The following is an 18,507-nucleotide window of genomic DNA, read 5'->3' as shown; positions in this document are numbered from 1 at the left end:
TGGTTTCTGTTTGCTAGTATTTTGTTGAGGATTTTTGCATCTATGTTCATCAGTGATATTGGCCTGTAGTTTTCTTTTTTCATAACATCTTTGTCTGGTTTTGGTATCAGGGTGATGGTGGCCTTGTAGAATGAGTTTGGGAGTGTTCCTCCCTCTGCTATATTTTGGAAGAGTTTGAGAAGGATAAGTGTTACCTCTTCTCTAAATGTTTGATAGAATTTGCCTGTGAAGCCATCTGGTCCTGGGCTTTTGTTTGTTGGAAGATTTTTAATCACAGTCTCAATTTCAGTGCTTGTTATTAGTCTGTTTATATTTTCTATTTCTTCCTGGTTCAGTCTCGGAAGGTTGTGCTTTTCTAAGAGTTTGTCCATTTCTTCCAAGTTGTCCAATTTATTGGCATATAGTTGCTTGTAGTAATCTCTCATGATCCTTTGTATTTCTGCATTGTCAGTTGTTACTTCTCCTTTTTCATTTCTAATTCTGTTGATTTGAGTCTTCTCCCTTGTTTTCTTGGTGAGTCTGGCTAATGGTTTATCATTTTTGTTTATCTTCTCAGAGAACCAGCTTTTAGTTTTATTGATCTTTGCTATCATTTCTTTCATTTCTTTTTCATTTATTTCTGATCTGATCTTTATGATTTCTTTCCTTCCGCTAACTTTGGGGTTTTTTTGTTCTTCTTTCTCTAATTGCTTTAGGTGTAAAGTTAGGTTATTTATTTGAGATGTTTCTTGTTTCTTGAGGTAGTATTGTATTGCAATAAACTTCCCTCTTAGAACTGCTTTTGCTGCATCCCATAGGTTTTGGGCCGTCGTGTTCTCATTGTCATCTGTTTCTAGGTATTTTTTGATTTCCTGTTTGATTTCTTCCGTGATCTCTTGGTTATTTAGTATGGTATTGTTTAGCTTCCGTGTGTTTGTATTTTTTACAGTTTTTTTCCTGTAATTGATACCTAGTCTCATAGCATTGTGGTAGGAAAAGTTATTGATACGATTTCAGTTTTCTTAAATTTACCAAGGCTTGATTTGTGACCCAAGATATGATCTATCCTGGCAAATGTTCCATGAGCAGTTGAGAAGAAAGTGTATTCTGTTGTTTTTGGATGGAATGTCCTATAAATATCAATTAAGTCCATCTTGTTTAATGTATCATTTAAAGCTTGTGTTTCCTTATTTATTTTCATTTTGGGTGATCTGTCCATTGGTGAAAGTGGGTTGTTAAAGTTCCCTACTACGATTGTGTTACTGTCGATTTCCCCTTTTATGGCTCTTAGCATTTGCCTTATGTATTGAGGTGCTCCTATGTTGGGTGGATAAATATTTACAATTGTTATATCTTCTTCTTGGATTGATCCCTTGATCATTATGCAGTGTCCTTGTTTGTCTCTTGTAATAGTCTTTATTTTAAAGTCTGTTTTGTCTGATATGAGAATTGCTACTCCAGCTTTCTTTTGATTTTAATTTGCATGGAATATCTTTTTCCATCCCCTCACTTTCAGTCTGTATGTTTCTCTAGGTCTGAAGTGAGTCTCTTGTAGACAGCATATATACAGGTCTTGTTTTTGTATCCATTCAGCCTGTGTCTTTTATAGTTGGAGCATTTAATCCATTTACATTTAAGGTAGTTATCGATATGTGTGTTCCTATTACCATTTTTGTGGTTGTTTTGGGTTTGTTATTGTAGGTCTTTTCCTTCTCTTGTGTTTCCTGCCTAGAGAAGTTCCTTCAGCATTTGTTGTAAAGTTGGTTTGGTGGTGCTGAATTCTCTTAGCTTTTGCTTGTCTGTGAAGGTTTTAATTTCTCCATCGAATCTGAATGAGATCCTTGTTGGGTAGAGTAATCTTGGTTGTAGGTTTTTCCCTTTCATCACTTTAAATATGTCCTGCCACTGCCTTCTGGCTTGCACACTTTCTGCTGAAAGATCAGCTGCTAACCTTATGGGGATTCCCTTGTATGTTATTTGTTGCTTTTCCCTTGCTGCTTTTGATATTTTTTCTTTGTATTTAATTTTTCATAGTTTGATTAATATGTGTCTTGGTGTGTTTCTCCTTGTATTTATCCTGTATGGGACTCTCTGTGCTTCCTGGACTTGATTGACTATTTCCTTTCCCATATTAGGGAAGTTTTCAACTATAATCTCTTCAAATATTTTCTCAGTCCCTTTTTCTCTTTTTCTTCTGGGACCCCTATAATTCGAATGTTGGTGCATTTAATGTTGTCCCAGAGGTCTCTGAGACTGTCCTCAATTCTTTCCATTCTTTTTTCTTTATTCTGCTCTGTGGTAGTTATTTCCACTGTTTTACGTTCCAGGTCACTTATCCGTTCTGCCTCAGTTATTCTGCTATTGATTCCTTCTAGAGAATTTTTAATTTCATTTATTGTGTTGGTCATCCTTGTTTGTTTGCTCTTTAGTTCTTCTAGGTCCTTGTTACATGTTTCTTGTATTTTTCTCCATTCTATTTCCAAGATTTTGGATCATCTTTACTATCATTACTCTGAATTATTTTTCAGGTAGACTGCCTATTTCCTCTTCATTTGTTTGGTCTGGTGGGTTTTTACCTTGCTCCTTCATCTGCTGCATATTTCTCTGTCTTCCCATTTTGCTTAACTTACTGTGTTTGGGGTCTTCTTTCTCTGGCTGCAGGTTCGTAGTTCCTTTGTTTTTGGTGTCTGCCCCCAGTGGGTAAGGTTGATTCAGTGGCCTGTGTAGGCTTCCTGGTGGAGAGGACTGGTGCCTGTGTTCTGGTGGATGAGGCTGGATCTTGTCTTTCTGGTGGGCAGGACTGCATACGGTGGTATGTTTTGGGGTGTCTGTGAACTTAGTATGATTTTAGGCAGCCTCTCTGCTAATGGGTGGAGTTGTGTTCCTGTCTTGCTAGTTTGGCATGGGGTGTCCAGCACTGGAGCTTGCTGGTTGTCGAGTGGATCTGGGTCTTAGTGTTGAGACAGAGATCTCTGGGTGAGCTCTCGCTGGTTGATACTACGTGGGGCCAGGAGGTCTCTGGTGGTCCAGTGTCCTGAACTCAGCTCTCCCACCTTAGAGGCTCAGTCCTGACACCTGGCCGGAGCACCAAGACCCTCTCAGCCACATGGCGTAGACAACTGTGGTAAAAATCTTACTGGTGTCTTGGATTTTTCTTTGCTGGGTGATTTATCCGAGCCAGGTTCCCTTTGTCAGAAACACAGCAAGCCAAAACACTAAGATATCCGAGGTTTGCAGTGAAGACAGGCCTTATTCACACGGCATCCAAGGAGAAGACAGGAGAACAAATTTCAAATCTGGGTCCTATCTTATTATTTTTAATGATTACATTTTTTCTTTATTAAAACTTTTTTCACATGATTTAATACTTGAATCTTCAAAACTCTCCAAAAGAATCATAAAGCTAAATTCTGTTTCTCACATGGTCAAGTGTGTAAGGTAACAGATAATGTATGGCATTAGCATCATGATTATGCCAAATCCAAACACTCAGTAGTATATTGTTGTACCAGTACTTTTCCCCATTAAGAATTTGAGTCAAAATCTACATAATTTCTAGTATTCTATTTTAATCCACTGAATGAGGAGGTATAGAATCCTTATAATTACTGAAAATGAGCTAAAGCAGGAATCTTTAGCTTTGTATGAGGTCCATGAATGGAGCTTAGGGGTTTTGGACTTCCTCAAAATTGTATGTAAAGATTTTTATGTGTATTTTCTGGGAGAAAATGGTTCATAGATTTCCAAAGAAGTCTTGTTACCCGTGAACGGTGATTGTAACTTCAGTAACAACCACCAAAGGCTGTCTTAAAGTTTTGATTCTCAGTACACCTTGGGTCATAAACCTGTTTAAAAATCTGATAAAAGCTATAAACTTCCAGATTTGAGTACAGTTTTGGAGATTCTTGGATCCTCCAAAGCTTGTTCTCAGATGTCTTGGACTTCCTGTTTGGGATTCATAGACCACTGCCATTAAGGAAACACGCTCTGGCTCATGTTAGGCCTTAGTCTCATTATTTTAGAGACTTACAGTTTCATTTACACACATTCTTATTCTGCATCTTCAGACTGTTTCTCCATACGTTTATCACATTTCTCTATTAAAAATTTTTCTCTCATATGTATCACCTTACGAAACACTATCCCGATATGTATCTTACTGTTATTTCTTGCCCTGTTGTACTCTATTGGCACAATTTTAAAAGGTTTTCTTTTCTGTGTTTACTGCATTTTTTTAGGTGTGAGGGAAGATTCAATATCTAATACGTGTGTCAGCGTTGTCTGAGCCAAGTCTGATACTCTTTGCAGGAGCAGTTATCTTAGGTCGCACTCTTTAAAAAAAAAAACATTAGTTGATAGATGTATTAAGGGAGATTTTTTCCAAATTACGTTATGAGTTTTCCACACAAAACCTCTATGTTAAGAAAAGTTAGACTGGTTATGGTTAGGAAAGTTCCTTCTGATTTTATTTTCCTTTTTGAGTGGTAGGCTAGCTTTTTCTCTACAAAGCATGATTTCTTGATAATTAGTTCCCCTGATTTTTTATGGTTTAATCTTTGGTGCTCTTTAGGATAACTTTGTCTTTTTTGCTTTGGAGATACTTTGTTACCATATCTTAAATTTTAAATATTAGATTATAGTGACCATTTTGTGTGTTTTGATATCAACTGGATTTAGCACTGCTAAATGACATATATCACATTTTTAATTCTGCAGAGTTCATGATAATCTGCCAGCTACCTAAAATTTGTCTTATCACTATTTTTCCTTCTTAGCTGTTGTTACCTGGTTGTTCTTTATTAACTCTTCGTTAATATATACTATTCCAGTTGAACCTAAGAGATTCCACAAGGCCAACATATATCCTTATTAGGGTATATTTCTTTTACCTTGGTTTTTTTCCTCTCATAATGTTTCCCTTTTGTAGCACTCCCATTCTGTTTTGATTCTGTTCTCCAAACAGCAATAATTCGTTTACCTCTTACAATATCAAAAGGCTGTGTATTTAAGATTTAGAAATTTTGAATTTCTTTTTGTCTCTAAGGGCATAATTTTCTTTAAAGAGGAGTATATTCATTTGATTTTAAAAGTTTCTTTTGAATATTTTTTCTAAAGAAAATAATAAAATATTTAATTAAATATTTGACTTTCAGTGCAATGCGTGTTTTATTGTCGAAATTACCAAGACCGTGGATTGTGGATGAGAAGAAAGATGATGGTTATACTGCCTTGCATCTGGCTGCCCTTAATAATCATGTAGAAGTGGCTGAACTGTTGGTACATCAGGTAGGAAAAGCAGTTCAGTAATTTTTAACAATTTTGGATCATTGCTATTTATTTATTTTTTACTTCATCAACTACTTATTGGTAATAAGTAAAATCCCATGATGATGGTATCTTACAGTAAAATCCCATGATGATGCAAATTCAGATATAGTATGAATTTAGTCTTCCGCCTAACATTGGGTTGTTTTTGTTTTTTTTTCCCTGGCTGCGCCACGCAGCGTGTAGAATCTTAGTACCCCAACCAGGGGTCGAACTCGTGCCCTGTGCAGTGGAAGCATGGAGCCCTAAAGACTGGACCACCAGGGAATTCCCCTAACATTGGTTCTTAAATGGAGGGAGTTAGGGGTGTGTGTGGGGAGAAGGGGGCAGGGGAGAATCCTTCAGTCTCCAGTATTCTCTCTGCACAGTCTTCCTGGATTGGTCCAACGAAATAGGCATCAATGAAAAGGGATTTTCCAGAGTCACTGCCACTATTGTGGAAGAATCACTCTGCTGTAGCACCAAGAACCGTCCTGTTGATATCTAAGCTGGTGTGGGCAGGTGCCACCAGGTAACACCAGGCTGCAGCTAGGCTCTAGAGATGCAGTTCATGACTACTGCTGGACCCCTTGGATAGCAGCATAGGCTCACCTTGGTCATTTCATTCATCTCAGGAATAAGATAGCTCTACATTTTTATGAGATTGGATTTTGAGGGAAACCCGTTTATTGCAATTTTATGATATTTTGGTATATTCAGCAAAATTTTTAAATGCTTCAGTCAAGCATATGCCATAGCTAAGCACTAAAGTTACCAAAGAATTATCTGTGATCCCTGACTTCAAGGAACTTACAGTCTAGTTAAGAAGATGAAACAGCAGAAAAATTTAGTAGATAGTACATTATGTGTAATTAGGTCATAGATCATAAGATAGACATTCCATAAACTACAGAAGTTTAGGTAAAAAAAGTTCAAAAGTTAAACAAACCTTTCCCCTGCCATTGTAAGCCTTTATTATTAAAATTGATTTTCTTAGAAGTGTTAATTATGATAAATTCCTTTTCATCCAAAATCCAAACGACTGACCTTAAGCCAGTACCACACTGTCTTGGTTATTGTTGCTTTATAGTAAGTCTTGAAATAGTTACAGTAAGTCCTCTAACTTTGTTTTTCTTTCTCAGAACTACTTTAATGTTCTAGATCTTCGGAATTTCCCAGTACATTTTAGAATCAGGTTATTAGTTTCTATTAAAAGTCTTTGGGGGAGTTTGATTGCTCTTACACATATTAGATTTATCTTTAAGTAATTTTTTTGATCCTATTGGTAAATTGTATTATTTTAAAATTTCAATTTCCAGTTATATATTGCTAATATATAGAGTTGCAATTTTTAAAATATATTTACCATGTATCCTGTGACCTTGCTTAAATTACCATTGGTCATTAGGAAAACAGAAATTACACCAACACTACTAATCACAAACTACAATGACTAAAATTAAAAATGCCAACAAAACCAAGTGTTGATTGGGATGTGGATCAGTTAGAATTCACAAACGTTGCTGGTGTTTTTCAGGGTAGCCATGTTGAAAAACAGTTTAGCAGTTTCTTATAAAGTTAAACATATATTCATCCCAGCAGTCTCACGTCTAGATATGTATCCAAGAGAACTGAGGGCACATTTCCACGAAATATTCCTACTAAATACTTGTAGCAGCATTATTTGTAATAGCCCTAAACTGAAAGCAAACCAAATGTTCATCAACCAGTGTCTGAATAAACAAATTATGGTATATCCATACAATGAATACTACTTTGGAAAATCTAAATGATGGAAAAAAGTTCAGGAAACTTAAAAAGGAGATCCCTCACTTTCTGCATTTATATGAGAACAGACATGATAAGAAAACAAGCTGAGGGAATTCACTGGTGGTCCATTGGTTAGGACTCAGTGCTTTCACTGCCATGGGCCATCGCTGGTCAGTTGCTGGTTGGGGAACTAAGATCCCATAAGCCACGCAGCACGGCTCAAAAAAAAAAAAAAGGGAAAGCAAGCTGAGATCAGGAGCCTAATGATTGCACTCAAAGAAACATAAATAGTAAAAACAAACCAGAAACTCCCACCTTCCCGAACATGTCATAGCATGTTCAGACCAACCAAACTCCCATAAGGGAGTTTCAACTCTACCTGATGCACCAAGCAGGTGCACAGGTGGGGGTGTCAGAGTTGTGATCATAGGGCATGAATGGTTCTAAGACACAAATGGAATGCTACAGTTTATTTTTTGACTCTGTAGCCCTCTACTTAATTTTAGTTTTTTTTAAAAATTTATTATTATTTTTTATCATGCCAGACATGGTGCTAGGCATTTTGACATGTTATTTTTCTTAATCCTCACATTGACCGTGGAATAGGTTGTGCCCTTACCATTTTGGAGCTGAGGAAATAGGCATGAAATGATACAGTGCTTGCTTAAGCTCACAAAGCTCGTAGCTGACAACACTTGAACCTAGGTCCGCTGACACTGTGTTCATTGCTTTTGCTTCTCCGTCCCTTTCGTCTGTGCTTGGCATCAGCTGTTCTCATGGTCCTTTGTCTATCTCAGGGCCCTGGTGGGACTTTCTGCTCTTTCTTCAATAAGTGTTTGTATGTACTAATTAAGCGTTGTCTTCTTCTCACCCTCCAGCAGAGTTCCTTTTCACTGAATGAGGAAGAGCTCAATTATGCAGCAAGAGGAACTGACCTTATTAGGTCATTAAAATAAATCTAGGTCCAATATGAAGACTCATTAATATATTTTCAGGAAATATTTACAGTTAAAATGAGCTGATTATGTCCATTACTCTATAATGGAGATTAAAAGGGAGCTGTGTTTGTACTGTACTTTGTCCTTTAACTGTTCTTAGACGGAATCACCGTAATAAAAATAATTATTTTAAACTTGCTGTTCTACTTCAGAAAGTTTGCTGCCCTATCCACTTCTTCCTATGTTACCATATGAGAACAAGGTCCCAGCCCCTAGGAAGGGGGCGTGGTCAGTAGTGTCCAGTGTTACCGATTCTTCGCAAAGAGTTAGTTTAGTATGCTTCCCTCTTGTCACATTTAACTGTGTATGCCTTGTTCTTCTTCAGGGTAACGCAAACCTGGATATCCAGAATGTGAACCAGCAGACTGCCCTACACCTTGCTGTTGAGCGGCAGCACACCCAGATTGTGAGGGTAACGTGTCTACTAAAGTGAATCTTTGCTTATTAAATCATACTTTGTTAGATTTCTCAAAAGGCATAGTTAGAGGTAAAAATTATGATTTTAGGCTAATACTGTACATCAGTTGGGTAAAGAGTTTTAATTTGTAATAGGGAAAATCATAAGATTCTGATATTCAAAGTCTTTATGATTTTGTTGCCAGATTTGTAAATTCCCAGAATATTAAATCAGAGGATTTCAGAGTAACTTACAAATTTTTTTTAAAAAGTATACTCCCTTTTAATTTTTATAATTGAGAGTGAACTGTAATTAAAGGCTTTGGCTAGACATTCGCCAAACAGATTCCAAAAAAGCTGACATGTATATTTTTATTTTACTAATCCGGTGATTCCAGTCAAAAGACTTGAAAGATTATCTGTTTACAACTTTTTTGTAGAGCAGTGATTCTTAAAGCCTGGAGGCTGAAGCAGTAGCATCAGCATCACCTGAGACTTTGGTAGAAAAGTAAATTCCTGGGCCCCACCTCAGACCAACCAAATCAGAACCTCCAAGGGTGGGAACTAGCAATCTGTGGTTTAACAGGCCCCCAGGTAATTGTGATGCATGTTCAAATTTGAGAAACTGTCCTGCAGAGACATTATATAATCTTTTTGAAACAAAGCAAACAAAACAAAAGAAAACAGTAATTAGCCAAGACAGGTAGGACCATGTGCTTGAGATCGGTTTCTTTGTATGGTATTTTTCTAAAACTCTTGATAGCATTTACAGAAAGGATTAGGGAACTTGTTAAAGCACTGTAAGCAAAGTTTTATGTTTACCACTTAAAATATCGATTGAGGGCTTCGCTGGTGGCTCAGTGGTTAAGAATCCGCCTGCCAATGCAGGGGACACGGGTTCGAGCCCTGGTCTGGGAAGATCCCACATGCCACGGAGCAACTAAGCCTGTGCGCCACAACTACTGAGCCTGCGCTCTAGAGCCCACGAGCCACAACTACTGAGCCCGTGTGCCACAACTACTGAAGCCTGCGTGCCTAGAGCCTGTGCTCCGCAACAAGAGAAGCCACTGCAATGAGAAGCCAGTGCACCGCAACCAAGAGTAACCCCCGCTCGCTGAAACTAGAGAAAGCCCGCATGCAGCAACAAAGACCCAATGCAGCCAAAAATAAATAAATAAATAAATAAATATATTTTAAAAAAATATATATATATTGATTGAGATATATCAATTATGCATTATATGTAAGAGATTGCAGTTTAGCAAACACTTCACGTTTATTATTATTTAAAATCCCTCTTGCCAAAAATTCATTTCTCTGATATTTGGACTTATAACCCTTATAACCATACATTTGGAGAAAATTAACCAAAGAGAATGGAAATAAATAACTTGCTTATTTAAATAATAGAAGAATTTTGAACGTTATGATTTGGTCCTATTGGAAATACTTAAAATATCCCAACTCACATATCTGAAATTAAAAGGAGAAAAAAAATGTCCTAAATTTCCCCCAGTTATCTTGATCTTCGAGTAGATTAATTGAACAACATTTTGGTTCTTATTTCTTTCTGCTTTCTCTAACTCAGTGTATTTGAATAACCAGGTTCATCATTATTTGTAAGGAGTCACAGGGATATAGAGTAGTTTAGCAAGCAAATACATAAAAATAATTAACTTTCATGGCATCCCCGTCAGATAGGTCCAGGGCTCTCACACTGTTACTTTAGAGATGTTGTAACTTCTTGTGGGTGGAATACTTTAGCAAAATGAGATGTTTTTCTCTTCTAGCTTTTGGTCCGTGCAGGTGCCAAATTAGATATTCAGGATAAGGATGGGGATACTCCTTTGCATGAAGCTCTGAGGCATCACACTTTGTCTCAGCTACGTCAGCTTCAAGATATGCAAGATGTGGGGAAGGTCGATGCTGCCTGGGAGCCATCCAAAAACACCGTGAGTAAAGATAATCTTCAATTCAGTGCCAGTGGGAGCATCTTTTAATGCAGAGGCTTATATTTATGGCTAATTTAACTTGCACCTGATAAAATATTTCATCAGAGCTACAAATATACACATTTAGTTTATGAGCTAAATACTAGTCAATGCTAACTGTATTGTTTTGCATTCTTACTAAAAGTTGTTTGGTTCTTCTTTAATAACTTTAGCCATTCACACAGGAGTATTGTTGTGTCTTTTTGTGGTTTGAATTTGCATTTCCTTATGACTGCTGGTATTGAACATCTTTTGATTTGCTTGTTCACCACTCATGTATATTTGATGAAGTGTCTCTTCAGACCTTCTTCATTATTTTGTTGAGCTGTCTTCTTACTACTAAGTTTTGAGGGTTCTTTTTATAAACTGAATACAAGTTCTTTATCAGATATGTGGTATGCACATACTTTCTCCCAGTCTGTAGCTTGTCTTTTCATTCTTTTTTAAAATTTTATTTATTTATTTATTTATTTTTGGCTGCGTTGGGTCTTCATTGCTGCACATGGGCTTTCTCTAGTTGCAGCGAGCGGGGGCTACTCTTCATTGCGGTGTGTGAGCTTCTCATTGTGGTGGCTTCTCTTGTTGCGGAGCACGGGCTCTAGGCACGCGGGCTTCAGTAGTTGTGGCGCACGGGCTTAGTTGCTCCGCGGCATGTGGGATCTTCCTGGTCCAGGGCTCGAACCTGTGTCCCCTGCATTGGCAGGTGGATTCTTAACCACTGCGCCACCAGGGAAGCCCTCTTTTCATTCTTTTAACAGTATTTTTCGAAGAGCAGAGGTTCTTAATTTTAAGGAAGTCTGATTGACCAATTTTTCTTTTATTGTTTGTGTCCTGAGAAATCTTTGCTAAATCCAAGGTCACTAAGGTCTTCTCCTATTTTGTACTAGAAGCTTATAAAGTTTTAGCTGTTACATTTAGGTCTGTGATTCATTTTGAGTTAATTTTTATATGCATAATATGAGGTATGGGTCAAAGTTCTTTTTTGTTTTTTGTTTGTTTGTGGATATCAAGTCATTCCAGCCCCATTTGTTTGAAAAGACTGTCTTTTTCTACTGAATTGCCTGTTGTGCCTTTATCTAAAATCAGTTCTCTTATATTGATTTGTGTCTTTATCTATGTGATGCCAACGCATTGTCTTGATTACAGTAGCTTTGTAATAAATGTTGAAGTCAGTGGTATAAGTCTCTTCTTCTTTTTCAAAGTTGTTTGACTATTCTGAGTCCTTCATGTTTCCATATGAATTTTAGAATCATTTTTAAGAATGTAAAGGGTTCTGAGACCAAAGTGTTTGAGAATTGCTGCCTTTCTATATGACCATAGGTGAATACTCTAACTCCTATGTGCCTCGTTTTTCTCATTTTAAAACGAGGGTAAGTGAGTAACTATCTCCATAAGGTTGTAAAGATTAAATGAGTTAATTCATGGAAACTGCTTAAAATAGTTCTTAGTCCATCGTAGATGCTCCATAAATATTAACAATTATTATGACTATTTTCAGACAAGATGTATGAGTCAGAACCTCAGATGACAGTAGAACCTGATCTGTCTCATTCTCCACTTTGTGGCTTAATTCCTGGTTCTTGGTTCTTTTCTCAGTTGTCTCTCCCCTTTTCGTTTCACGTTGGTTGCTAGCAGTTCCAGAGGCAAATTGAGTAGAAAAGGGAGACTGTCTCCTCAATATCTCAATCAGAAGTCTTGTTCTTGAGTTTTATTGGCCTTAATTGACCTGATTTAGGTTATGTGTCACCCCTGAACTAATCACATAGATGAGATGGGTCTCTGAGTGGTTTGAGCCATTTTTGGTTCACCTCTAAAACTGGAGATGGGTCAGTCCTCATACTATACACCTGAGGAAATTGGGGGGTAGGTGACATGGAGGAAGGATACTAGAACTGCAACTCATAAGTGTCCACCACATCTATATAGTCTTGCCAGACATGTTTTTTACCACACATACATATTCATATATACATACATATATATGCAAGCACGTGCACACCACACACACATACACACACATTCTTGCATATATATATATATATATTTGGTGATAAGAATTGATAACAGATTCCTAAAGGGAAAATAATGAATTTTTTCATTTGATTTCAGTTAATAATGGGACTTGGTACCCAGGGAGCCGAGAAGAAGAGTGCAGCATCTATTGCCTGTTTCTTGGCTGCTAATGGTGCTGACCTTAGCATTCGAAATAAGAAGGGTCAGTCGCCACTTGATCTCTGTCCTGATCCAAGTCTCTGCAAAGCACTGGCAAAGTGTCATAAAGAAAAAGTCAGGTTTGTATTATTATCATAAAACCTAATATTCTGTACATAAAGTATCATGTGGTTCCACACTTATAGGGAAATTAATATAATGAGGTATATACATTTCTTTTTTATTCTATTCTTTTTTATTTTTTATTGAAGTATAGTTGATTTACAATGTTGTGTTAATTTCTGGTGTACAGCAAAGGGATTCAGTTATACATATATATATACATACTCTTTTTCATATTCTTTTCCATTATGGTTTATTACAGGATATTGAATATAATTCCCTGTGCTATACAGTAGGACCTTGTTGTTTATTTTATATATAGTAGTTTGTATCTGCTAATCCCAAACTCCTAATTTATCCACCCCCCACCTCTTTCCCCTTTGGTAACCATAAGTGTGTTTTCTATGTCTGTTTCTATGTCTGAGTCTGTTTCTGTTTTGTAAATAAGTTCATTTGTATCATATTTTAGATTCCACATATAAGTGATATCATATGATATTTGTCTTTGTCTGACTTGCTTCACTTAGTATGATAATCACTAGGTCCATCCATATTGCTGCAAATGGCATTGTTTCATTCTTTTTTATGGCTGAGTAGTATTCCATTTTATATAGAGGTATATACATTTCTTTAAGTATATCCTTAAGGGGCATTTTATTAGAGCAAGGCAGAATACATCTAAAAATATATAGATAGAGGCACTGTAATTATTGCAGTAATAACTTAAACACTGGGGTGTAAGGGGAAACCACTTTGAGTGTGTGCATGTGAGCCTGCATGTTCATGAGTTTCTGAAGATCGTAGTGGAAACAGAGTGTCCCTCTTCTATCTGTACCCGTAGTTGGTTGTGCATATGTATTTTTATGTCTTGTATATATATATTTATAGATGTGTTCTGTCTTTCTGTAATAGAATTGTATGCTCCTTAAGGATACACTTAAAAGAAATGTCAAAACAGCAGCTGCAGTGACATATTTTCCAAAGTGCCCTGTCAGTTGTAGACTCTGATAATGCTTCATTCTGTCTGTAGTTAGGATAACTAACATGGGCTCGTTAGGATTTTTGTTTTATTCCTATATCCTGTGTCTTCCTCAGCTGGTCCTATATAGATAAAACAGTTTCTGATGTAAACTGTTTATGTTAATTTTTTTAAACTAGTGTTTTTGATTTCTATGTTAGAAGAAGATTCACTCTTTTCCATTGGGTGAGGATTTGTTGAATTGAAATTTGAATTGTACTAGAAGTACGTAAAAATGCAGAGAAGTAGAAAAATATAGTATACAATGTTTCATATATAGATGTTAAAGCTTAATTTTTTAACATAACTAAAGTTGATTTTTACCCATACTAATGCTGCTCTAGATGTTTTAAAAAACATTTAAATTAATGAATTTGTAATATGAATATTCTCATAGGCTTGATTAGAAATATTTTCTTTTACTAGTGGTCAGGTGGGTTCTCGAAGTCCTTCTATGATTAGTAATGATTCTGAAACCTTAGAAGAGTGTATGGTGTGCTCAGATATGAAGAGAGATACTCTTTTTGGCCCATGTGGACATATTGCTACCTGTTCTTTGTGTTCTCCACGAGTCAAGAAATGCCTCATCTGTAAAGAACAAGTTCAATCCAGGACAAAGGTAATATGTTTTTAATATAGCATTTTATTATTTTTTGAAGTTCTTCAAGACTACAGTTAATGATAAATAAGATTATATGATGCCACGTGTCTTTTAATTTTGTTCTTCCTAAGACTGATCTAAATATGGGAATGTATAATTTATACATTTATCAAGACACCAATTGAAATACGTAAACTACAATACTAGTTAAAAATAGAAGTAATCTAATATTTTACTTTCAAAGTCCCTTATAACCTAAAGATGTATTTAATTCCACTTTGTGTTGTAGTTACTTGTATACTGCACCTTTTTTGAGTACATGGACTGTTTTGTATTCATCTTTGTAAAAGACTAGTTGATTTTTTCGGTAGAATATCACACATTCTGGATTTATTTCATTTTTATCATGGTGTTCTTTAATTTGTTTCTATATCCTTTGTGTTTTTGTAAACTGGGAGTTAGATCTAATGGCTTGAATAGGGTCAGCTTAGGCATAATGGGCAAGAAAACTTCATAGAAGATGCTATTCATTTTGTACTGTATCCCACCATTAGGCAAATAAAGTCTGATCATCCTGCAGTTCTTGGTGGTCAAATTCTGATTCTTCTCTGAACTTTTTATCTCATCTGACTCCTTTTGCTTTTTGAGAAGCAGTATTCTTTTCTGGGTTTCTGGTTTCATTTTTTTTTCCATGTAACTTAGTGCTTTTCCATCTTACTCATTTTGGTTTACTGAAATAATTGAAAAAACCAAAGCTCAAAGAAGTACACTGGCAGTTGGGTCTTCAACGCAGTTTTCTTGATTCTTAAGTCACTATTCTTTCCTCTGTGTTACGATACACAGACAGAATTAAAACCAATGTCTACAAGGGAGGGTTGACAGAACAGGAAGGTAGAGAGGAAGGATTATGTTGTCACTCCTTTTTAGCCCAGTTCTGAATTCCAAGAATTAGTAAGGTGTCTGTTTGTATTTTAAGTTATGGAATTTTCAAACCTGTACAAAAGTAGAAAAACTTACATACCCACCAAAGAGATTTGCCAGGTTCGTTGCAGAGCCTTCGAATGTAAAGAAATAGCGACCCCAAGTGGTTAAAGGATCGTGAACATCTTCACTGAAGATAAAACAAATTGTAAAACTAGTATTTGGAGGGAGGGAGAATAAACAAGCTTGGTCTCTTTAGCAATTAAAGAAATACAAATTAAAAATTATGAACTATTATTAGCCATTCTTGTCAAATTAGCAAAAGTAAACCTTAAGTAATGCTAGGAAAGTGAGAAATGAGTACTCTCTTAACACTGCAGTTGGCTGAATAAATGGGTTTACATTTTTTTGAGAGACCATCCTGACAATATATATACAAACAATTACAATAAATATGCTTTGATATAGTAATTCCACTCCTGGGAATGTAATCTGAGGAAAAAAATTCAGAAGGGGAAAAAGTTATGCTTAGAAAGATTTTTTTTTTTAATAATAGCTGAATGGGAAGAGAATCATCATGTATTAAGTGCTGATTTTATATTAGGCATTGAACTAGACATTGTACACATAATATCTAATTTACTTTTTCTAAAATTGTCACATTTTAATGTTTGACCAGTATTTAGCACATACAGTTCTTAAAATATTTATATGAAGGTGCTCCTTACGTACATATAAATGGCTAGATCAGTCAGAGTTTCACCTCCGTGTCGTCATTGCTCTTGAGACTTTTGTCTGTCTGTCTAGTTGCTGAAGTTTGGGATTTTCACTTCTTTCACCCATATTGTGCCTACTTTTCTTTTTAGCTTATTAGCCAGCCAGATAGCTGACTCACACACCTTTGAAATTTAGCCATGGTCCTCAGCCCTTCCTTTATTTTACTTTGTTTTTAATTAATTTTTATTGGAGTATGGTTGCTTTACAATGTTGTGTTAGCCTCCACTGCACAACAAAATGAATCAACCATACACATACAGATATCCCCTCCCTTTTAGACTTCCTTCCCTTTTAGGTTACCACACTGCATTAGGTAGAGTTCCCTGTGCTATACAGTATGTTCCCATCAGTTGTCTATTTTATACATAGTATCAATAATGTATATGTGTCAATCCCAGTCTCCCAATTCCTCCCACCCCACCCCTTTCCCCCTTGGTATCCGTGCATTTGTTCTCTACGTCTGTGTCTCTATTTCTGCTTTGCAAATAAGATCATCTATACCATTTTTCTAGATTCCACATATATGCATTATTATACGATATTTACTTTTCTCTTTCTGACTTACTTCACTCTGTATGACACTCTCTAGGTCCATCCATGTCTCTACAAATGACCCAATTTCATTCCGTTTTATGGCTGAGTAATATTCCATGGTATATATGTACCACATCTTCTTTATCCATTCCTCTTTTGATGGACATGTAGGTTGCTTCCAGGTCCTGGCTATTGTAAATAGGGCTGCTATGAACATTGGGGTGCATGTGTTTTTTTGAATTATGGTTTTCTCAGGGTATATGCCCAGTAGTGGGATTGTTGGGTCATATGGTAGTACTATTTTTAGTTTTTTAAGGAACCTCCATACTGTTTACTATAGTGGCTGTATCAATTTACATTCCCACCAGCAGTGTATGACGGTTCCCTTTTCTGCACACCCTCTCCAGCATTTATTGTCTGTAGATTTTTTGATGATGGCCATTCTGACAGGTGTGAGGTGATACCTCATCATAGTTTTGATTTGCATTTGTCTAATAATTAGTGATGTTGAGCATCTTTTCATGTGTTTGTTGGCCGTCTGTATGTCTTCTTTGGAGAAATGTCTATTTAGGTCTTCCACCCATTTTTTGATTGGGTTATTTGTTGTTTTTTTATTGAGCCATGTGTGCTGCTCATATATTTTGGAGATTAATCCTTTGTCAGTTGCTTCATTTGCAATTATTTTCTCCCATTCTGAGGGTTGTCTTTTCGTCTTGTTTATGGTTTCCTTTGCTGTGCAAAGGTTTTAAGTTTCATTAGGTCCCATTTGTTTATTTCAGCCGTTCTTTTAGAGAGAGGAAAAACTTTGTTGGGAGCTATGAAAAGTTAGTGTACCTGCCTCCAGGCTATGGGTTCCTTAGTCACCCATTTCCAGGGTCTTCCTATCTCTGCTCCCCACTGTGGTTCTGGTAGTGTACTGCTTAGTGTTTGCAGTTTGTGGGCTGGATTTATGTACTGAAGGTAAACATTCCCTTCGTTATAGTCTGACCTTGAGTAGGTCTTAAAGCCTGTATGTATAATCCTAGAGTTGGAAAGAACACCCTGGTCTTGCATCCTATAAGCTGTAGGCAACTGAAATTTGTTTCTTTCAACTCTTTTAAATCAAGTCAGAAACTTAGCAGATATCTTAGATCTCTTCTTCACCATTCTATACGTTTTATTAGTTACCAAGTCGTCTTAAATATTTCTCAGAACTCTTTCTTCTACTCTATATTGCTATGTCTTACTTAAAATATGCTCTCCTATCTCATAGTTAAGAGTTGTTCTAGGATATACTTGAATAAGGGCCACCTGAGTCCTCTCCTTGTCTTCTAATTGACACTTTACCACTTTGTGAAGAAGGATTGTTCTTTATTGTTCAGATTTTTAAAAAGCTGCAGCTCTACAGTGTTAGGTAATTTGTTAGTATTGGAGCTGGAATTGGAATGCAGGAACATAAAGGTCCTGACCAACCATGTCTTACTGCTTCCCACTAGGTTACTACGACTATGTAAATTCTGTGTACATAGCAAGGTCTAAGTTGGGAAGGTCCAATATTTTGGTTGTTTAGGTGAAGTGGTGGTCATCATTTTTGGACAGTAATGTTAAATGACACAGATAGGGGTGAATGTGTGTCAGAAGGGAGGAGAATCAGTGAAAGATGGATGTGGAGCCAAGGGCAGTAGGCAGATGGGGGTCAGAGAACCAGAGCAAAGTTAAGAAATAGCTACACACGCAGAACTCAGATTAAGTGGAGAAGAGGAGGAAAAATTGATGGAAATTATGAATAGGTTCTGGAGGACTTGTGGAGATCAGGCGAAAAGAATAGTCCAGAGCTCTGGGCTTCAGCCAGTGTGGGGGAATTCCAAGTCCTGGGAAAGGATGAGTTAGGTGGAATTCCTCAGATGTGGGTACACAGAAAAATCCCCCTTAAGCTTTAGCAGTCTGGCTAATCTGGCTAGAATT

General features: G+C 36.6%; 1 protein-coding gene across 3 annotated transcripts in view; it reads left to right on the top strand.

Moving 5' to 3' along the window:
* MIB1 (MIB E3 ubiquitin protein ligase 1) overlaps positions 1-18,507 on the top strand; it is a 125,740-nt gene that overhangs the window by 84,969 nt on the left and 22,264 nt on the right. For all 3 annotated transcript variants that reach the window (XM_082418615.1, XM_082418614.1, XM_082418616.1), the window contains exons 13-17: positions 5,133-5,265; positions 8,377-8,463; positions 10,238-10,399; positions 12,548-12,729; positions 14,157-14,349. In XM_082418615.1, the coding sequence (XP_082274741.1) occupies positions 5,133-5,265; positions 8,377-8,463; positions 10,238-10,399; positions 12,548-12,729; positions 14,157-14,349 (757 nt within the window). The remainder of the gene's footprint in view (positions 1-5,132; positions 5,266-8,376; positions 8,464-10,237; positions 10,400-12,547; positions 12,730-14,156; positions 14,350-18,507) is intronic.

Source organism: Balaenoptera physalus (genome assembly GCF_965194825.1).
Source record: "Balaenoptera physalus genome assembly, chromosome: 12".
In the NCBI taxonomy this organism is placed as follows: Eukaryota; Metazoa; Chordata; class Mammalia; order Artiodactyla; family Balaenopteridae; genus Balaenoptera; species Balaenoptera physalus.
The sequence above is the reverse complement of the archived record's forward strand: the minus strand, read 5'-3'. Positions and strand labels throughout refer to the sequence as shown.